At 44.6% G+C, this 7150-nt stretch overlaps 1 protein-coding gene across 1 annotated transcript in view; it reads left to right on the top strand.

Moving 5' to 3' along the window:
* DENND5A (DENN/MADD domain containing 5A) overlaps positions 1 to 7150 on the top strand; it is a 152471-nt gene that overhangs the window by 91326 nt on the left and 53995 nt on the right. Inside the window, exon 5 of the mRNA XM_011947656.1 lies at positions 344 to 531. Coding sequence (XP_011803046.1) covers positions 344 to 531 — 188 coding nt within the window. The remainder of the gene's footprint in view (positions 1 to 343; positions 532 to 7150) is intronic.

Below are 7150 nucleotides of genomic sequence, written 5' to 3'. Positions count from 1 at the left end.
GCCCGGCTAGTTTTTTGTATTTTTTAGTAGAGACGGGGTTTCACCGTCTTAGCCAGGATGGTCTCGATCTCCTGACCTCGTGATCCGCCCGTCTCAGCCTCCCAAAGTGCTGGATTACAGGCTTGAGCCACCGCGCCCGGCCATGTAGGTATATTTCAAGGGTCTCTTGGTTGTCTCTCGGACACCCTCATGGGAATCACATTGAGCATACCCTTGCTGAAGTTTATCCTGATCCTTCCTAATTAAGAAATTGTATTGAAAGTTTTAACTTACTGTTTGGAAAGCAAGTGCCTTGTTTTTGACTGATTTGTGTGTGTGCTTTTTTTTGTTGTTGTTGATCCAGATTACCAGAGACTGATGACTGTGGCGGAGACGATTACAGCTCTCATGTTTCCTTTCCAGTGGCAGCATGTCTATGTCCCTATTCTCCCGGCTTCTCTCCTGCATTTCTTAGATGCCCCTGTTCCATACCTGATGGGCTTGCATTCCAATGGCCTGGATGACCGGTCAAAGCTGGAGCTGCCTCAAGAGGTGAGAGCTTGAGTGTTGGTGCCTCTGGCCTCAATCCAGGATTGGGGAGAGAAGGGCTTTGGGATGAACCCAGCATGCATGTTGTTACCAAGTTTATTTTCTTTTATTTTGGTGAGTATGAATAACTTTTCAGGAAAAAAGTAAAAACAATGAACATTTAGTTCAATTTATATCATCCCAGAGACACTTACTATCTTTATCAACTGACATATGTACATTGCAATTTCTGTATTTATACTATTGTTTTTGTTTTGTTTTGCTTTTTAAGAGACAAGGTCTTGCTGTGTTACCCAGGCTGGGTACAGTAGCATGATCGTAGCTTACTGTAGCCTGGAGCTCCTGGGCTGAAGTGAGCCTCCTGTCTCAGCCTCCTGAGTAGTTGAGACTAAAGGAGTGTGCTACGACATCCAGCTAATTGTTTTTTTAATGTTCTGTAGATGCAGCGTCTCACCATGTTGCCCAGGCTGGTCTCGAACTCCTGGGCTCAAGTAATCCTCCTGCCTTGGCCTCCCAAAGTATTGGGATTATAGGCATGAGCCACTGTGCCTGGCTAAGAAAAGAATTGATTTAAAATATGTATTTCCTATTCCATTCTAAATAGATTTAAAGCATGATTAGAAATAAGATTGTTTTATTTTTAATTTTTTTAGAATTACCAGCAGAACTGGTGTGTTACTTTGTGGCTGTTGTGAAACTAGCTGCAGGGAAGTGCTTTCCTACTTTGAATTTCTTAGTCATTAGAAAGGCCTGGGAAGCGAACTTTGGAGTATACATACACTGGTGTCACCACGGCTCTTTGTTTCCTCCCTCCACCAACCTTTTTTTTGGGGGTAGAGATTTTTGTATATAACTGAGGAAAATGAGCGAGGGGCCCCAAGAAGACAGCATTCTCGTGGAACTGGATCTGGGCAGCACTGTGTCATTGGGCATGACTGGGCAACATCTTTGATGAATGCCCTGATAATTAGACCATGTCTGTGATATTTAAATTATAGTCAAATGCATCTCTTTGCTCTTTTCTCTCTTCTTTAGTTTTAGAATCAAAATGTCTTCCTCATCTTCTTCCATTTCTGTCCTTTTTTCTTCTTTGACTTTATAGAGCATTGTGCTCTTTGGGCTGGAACAATATTAATTAAGGAAAAAAAGATCTAAATGATGGATAAAATCATTGAGTTGAGATAATATTGGAGTTTTTTGTGTACTTGCTTACTGTACCATACATATCCATGAAGAGTGGACTGGAGAAAAAAGAGCTGTTTGTTGTTTGCTTTAAACAAATGTCTACTTAATATTTTTTGTTTTTTTTTTGAGATGGAGTCTCACTGTGTTGCCCGGACTGGAGTGCAGTGGCCGGATCTCAGCTCACTGCAAGCTCTGCCTCCCGGATTTATGCCATTCTCCTGCCTCAGCCTCCCGAGTAGCTGGGACTACAGGCGCCAGCCACCTTGCCAGGCTAGTTTTTGTATTTTTTAGTAGAGACGGGGTTTCACCGTATTAGCCAGGATGGTCTTGAACTCCTGACCTCGTGATCCGCCCGTCTCAGCCTCCCAAAGTGCTGGGATTACAGGCTTGAGCCATTGCGCCCGACCATGTCTACTTAATATTGATACAACTTAGTCAACCTAATTATAGTTCTGTAAAGTCACAAAAAGAACAATAACAAAAAATTGTTGAAGGTGGAAGGCCAAAGAAGCAAGCTCTGTGCATAATTTAATAAATAGACCACCAAGCAAGAAACCAGATTTCTCAGTTTTATTTTCCTCTTTGGCATCAGCTTTCTTTATACTTGGGGCAAATTCTGATCCCTCTAGGATTTTTCAACATTGTTCTCTATATGCTTCATGTATACGGGTATATGAAGGGACCGCTGAGGGATCAACAGGTTTCTTAATGGGACTGTTGAAGAAACCATGGGTTGTTTAAGAAACCCAAAAGTTGGCCGGGCGTGTTGGCTCACGCCTGTAATTCCATCACTTTGGGAGGCTGAGGTGGGTGGATCACCTGAGGTCAGGAGTTCGAGACCACTCTGGTCAACATGGTGAAACCCTGTCTCTACTAAAAATACAAAAAAATTAGCTGGGCATGGTGGTGCATGCCTGTAGTCCCAGCTACTTGAGAGGCCGAGGCAGGAGAATTGTTGAACCCTGAAGCCAGAGGTTACAGTGAGCCGAGATCATGCCACTGCACTCCAGCCTAGGTGACAGTGTGAGACTCCACCTCAAAAAAAAAACAAAAAAGAAACCCAAAAGTTCTTTCTGTTCTGGGCTATTGGAGCCTCCATGTTGCTGTATTCCCCATCCCTGCTGCAAACTTTGCATCTGAGCTTCTGGCGTCCCCTGTAGTCTGCTTGGGAAGGAGTGGTGACAGTGGAACAGTAGAATTACGTGTGTGTGCTTCCTAAGTGGTTATTGGGTTTCAGAGTCCCAGTTCATCTACGCTTTTCTTTTGAAGGTCATACATTTGTGGGAGCAGTTATATAGCTGGGTATTTTCTACCTTGATTTTTAGCAGATAAACTCTAGGGTATCTGAGCCTGTGTAGTTCCTGTGGAAAACCTTAGGCTGGGGGAGAAGAGCTGGCTTTGAAAGACAACTTTGTGGTATCTCAGAAATGACATGTTTATAGTAAAAAATCCTAACAGTGCACAAAAGCATGAAGAATAAAATTAAAATTACCTCAAATTTTACCACCCAGAGAGAACTCCTTTCAATATTTTGATGCACATCTTTATGTGGTATCTTTTAACTGCAGTCTTAGAAGAAAGCTTTGGGACAGTGTATTAGTTCATTTTTACAGGCTGATGGCTGATAAAGACATACTTGAGACTGGGCAATTTACAAAAGAAAGAGGTTTAATGGACTTACAGTTCCATGTGGCTGGGAAAGCCTCACAATCATGGCGGAAGACAAGGAGGAACAAGTCACGTCTTACATGGATGGCTGCAGGCAAAGAGAGAGCTTGTGCAGGGAAACTCCCCCTTACAAAACCATCAGATCTTGTGAGACTTATTCACTATCATGAGAACAGCATGGGAAAGACCTGCCCCCATGATTCAACTACCCCCCACTGGATCCCTCCCACAACACATGGGAATTTAAGATGAGATTTGGGTGGGGACACAGCCAAACCATATCATTCTGCCCTGGTCCCTCCCAAATCTTATGCCCTCACATTTCATAACCAATTATGCCTTCCCAACAGTCCCCCAAAGTCTTATTTCAGCATTAACTCCAAAGTCCATAGTCCAAAGTCTCATCTGAGACAAGGCAAGCCCTTTCCTTATGAGCCTGTAAAATCAAAAGCAAGTTAGTTACTTGCTAGATACAATGAGAGTACAGGCATTGGAGAAATACAGCCATTCCAAATGGGAGAAATTGGCCAAAAACACAGGGCTGTAGGCTCCATGCAAGTCTGAAATCCAGCAGGGCAGTCAAATCTTAAAGTTCCAAAATGACCTCTTTTGACTCCGTGTCTCACATCCAGGTCACACTGATGCAAGAGGTGTATTCCCTGGCTGGGCGTGGTGGCTCACGCCTGTAATCCCAGCACTTTGGGAGGCCGAGGTTGGTGGATCACCTGAGGTTGGGGGTTCAAGACCAGCCTGACTGACATGGAGAAACCCCATCTCTACTTAAAATACAAAATTGGCTGGGCATGGTGGTGTAAGCCTGTTATCCCAGCTACTCGAGAGGCTGAGGCAGGAGAATTGCTTGAACCCGGGAGGTGGAGATTGTGGTGAGCTGAGATTGTGTCATTGCACTCTAGCCTGGGCAACAATAGCGAAACTCTGTCTCAAAAAACAAACAACAACAGAAAAAGAGGTGGGTTCCCATAGTCTTGGGCAGCTCCACCCCTGTGGCTTTGCAGGGTACAGCCTCCCTCCTGGCTGCTTTTATGGGCTGGTGTTGAGTGTCTGACTTTTCTAGGCACACAGTGCAAACTGTCAGTGGATCTACCATTCTGGGGTCTGAAGGACGGTGGCTCTGTTCTCACAGCTCCACTGGGCAGTGGAATAGGGACTCTGTGTGGGGGCTCTGACCCCACATTTCCCTTCCGCACTACTCTAGCAGAAATTCTCCATGAGGGCCCTGCCCCTGCAGCAAACTTCTCTCTGGGCATCCAGGCATTTCTGTACCGCCGCAAAAATCTAGGCAGAGGTTCCCAAACCCCAGTTCTTGACTTCCGTGTACTTGCAGGCTCAACACCACGTGGAAGTGCCAAGGCTTGGGGCTTGTACCCTCTGAAACCACAGCCTGAGCTTTATGATAGCCCCTTTCAGCCACAGCTGGAGCAGCTGGGATGCAGGGCACCAAGTCCCTGGGCTGCACACAGCATGGGGACCCTGTGTCTGGCCTACAAAACCACTTTTTCCTCCTAGGCCTCCAGGCCTGTAAAGGGCGGGACTGCTGTGAAGACCTCTGACATGCCCTGGAGACATATACCCCCATTGTCTTGGAGATTAACATTTGGCTCCTTGTTACTTATGTAAATTTCTGTAGCAGCTTGACTTTTCTCCTCAGAAAATGGGATTTTCTTTTCTATTGCATTGTCAGGCTGCAAATTTTCCAAGACTTTTATGCTCTGTTTCCCTTTTAAAACTGAATGCCTTTAACAGCACCCAAGAGACCTCTTGAATGCTTTGCTGCTTAGAAATTTCTTCTGCCAGATACCCTAGATCATCTCTCTTAAATTCAAAGTCACACAAATCTCTAGAGTAGGGGCAAAATGCCTCCAGTCTCTTTGGTAAAACATAACAAGAGTCACCTTTGCTCCATTTCCCAGGAAGTTCCTTATCTCCATCTGAAACCACCTCAGCCTGGATTTCATTGTCCATATCATTATCATTATCAGCATTTTGGTCAAAGCCATTCCACAAGTCTCTAGGGAGTTCCAAACTTTCCCACATTTTCCTGGCTTCTCCTGGTCCCTCCAAACTGTTCCAGCTTCTGCCTGATACCCAGTTTCAAAGTTGCTTCCACATTTTTGGGTATCTTTTAAGCAGCACCCCTACTGGTACCAATTAAATATATTAATCTTTTCTCATGCTGCTGATAAAGACATACCTGAGAGTGGAAAGAAAAAGAGGTTTAATGGACTTAACAGTTCCTCGTGGCTGGGGAAGCCTCACAATCATGGCGGAAGGCAAGGAGGAGCAAGTCACGTTTACATGGATTGCAGCAGGCAAAGAGAGAACTTGTGCAGGGAAACTTCCCCTTAGAAAACCATCAGAACTCTTGAGACTTACTATCATGGGAAAAGTAAGGGAAAGACCTGCCCCCATGATTCAACTATCCCCCACCAGGTCCCTCCCACAACATGTGAGAATTTAAGATGAGATTTGGGTGGGGACACAGCCAAACCATAGCCGGCAGGGCTGGGGAAATTCACCTGGGCCTGTGTAAGGGGACATTATCAAGGTAGTAAGGTGGGGCAAGCTTGGTTTATAAAAAGGACTTTCTCCAGAGGGACAGAGAGTGTACATTTCCTAGTCCCCTAAATCAGAATTCATCAGTTACTGCCGTCTTTGGGCATCAGAAGTCTGTAAAAAGCTTTTTGTTCCTTTTTGTACCAACACATGAGCTCAGCTGGCTCTGAGCAAGTGAAAGTGCTGAGCTGCCTTTGTGAGGCATCCTTTGTCTTATGCTTCTCTTTGGAGCTTCGTTGTCTGAGTTCAGGAAGGAGGCATTTCATCCACAGCTGTATTACAGAATTAAGCAAAGGATATTAAAGGGGTACCATTTTTTTTCTATTTTGGACCCTTCTTTCCTACTTTTCCCCCATTTTCTCAGGACACTCCTTCAATAGCTTTTTCCCAGTCATCTGTGTGTTGAACTTCTTTTCAATGAATAACATGAGGATAGACTGGCTGGCTGTTTTTTGATATGTATGGCTGGCTGTTTTTTGATATTAGGAACTGAGCATTGGGAAAGATCATTGTGACCTTGAGTGGAAGATATTTGGGAGACTTCTTGGGGTTTGGGGGATCCCTGTGATCACTATCTCAGAGCAGCTAACTCTACCCATAATCCCTCTCAACAAGGCAGGAGGTTAACAGAGGAAAACTGATCACTTGGGGTTCAATACCTCTTCCAGGCTACTTTCCCCAAAGCTGTTATGTAAGAAGTAACCCCTCGTCAGCTGAGGAAAGAGGGTGTATGAGGAGTTGCTAGTATTTTGTAAGTACTTCTGTGTGCCAGAGCCCCTCTGTATAGTGGGAGGAAACAGCATGAGGCTATTGTATGAGTCTAGTAATTTGCCTTTATACCACTGCCTCCTTTAGCCCAATTCTTTCTTTCTTTCTTTTTTTTTTTTGTTGAGATGGAGTCTTGCTCTGTTGCCTAGGCTGGAGTGCAGTGGTGCCATCTCAGCTCACTACAACCTCTGCCAGTCATCAACTCATGGCTACTCTTCTGTGTATATCCTCCTCTCCACTCCACCTAGTGGATTATTTTAAAGCAAATCTTACACAGTATTATTTTGCCATCCAGATATATTCAGTATGTACCTCTAACAGATTCTTTCCTGTTTTTTTTTTTTTTTTTTTTAGACAGGGTCTCACTTTGTTGCCCAGACTGGAGTGCAGTGGCACAGTTATAGCTCATTGCAACCTTGAACTCCTG

This window comes from Colobus angolensis, unplaced genomic scaffold (assembly GCF_000951035.1).
Source record: "Colobus angolensis palliatus isolate OR3802 unplaced genomic scaffold, Cang.pa_1.0 Scaffold269, whole genome shotgun sequence".
Lineage (NCBI taxonomy): Eukaryota > Metazoa > Chordata > Mammalia > Primates > Cercopithecidae > Colobus > Colobus angolensis.
The sequence above is the reverse complement of the archived record's forward strand: the minus strand, read 5'-3'. Positions and strand labels throughout refer to the sequence as shown.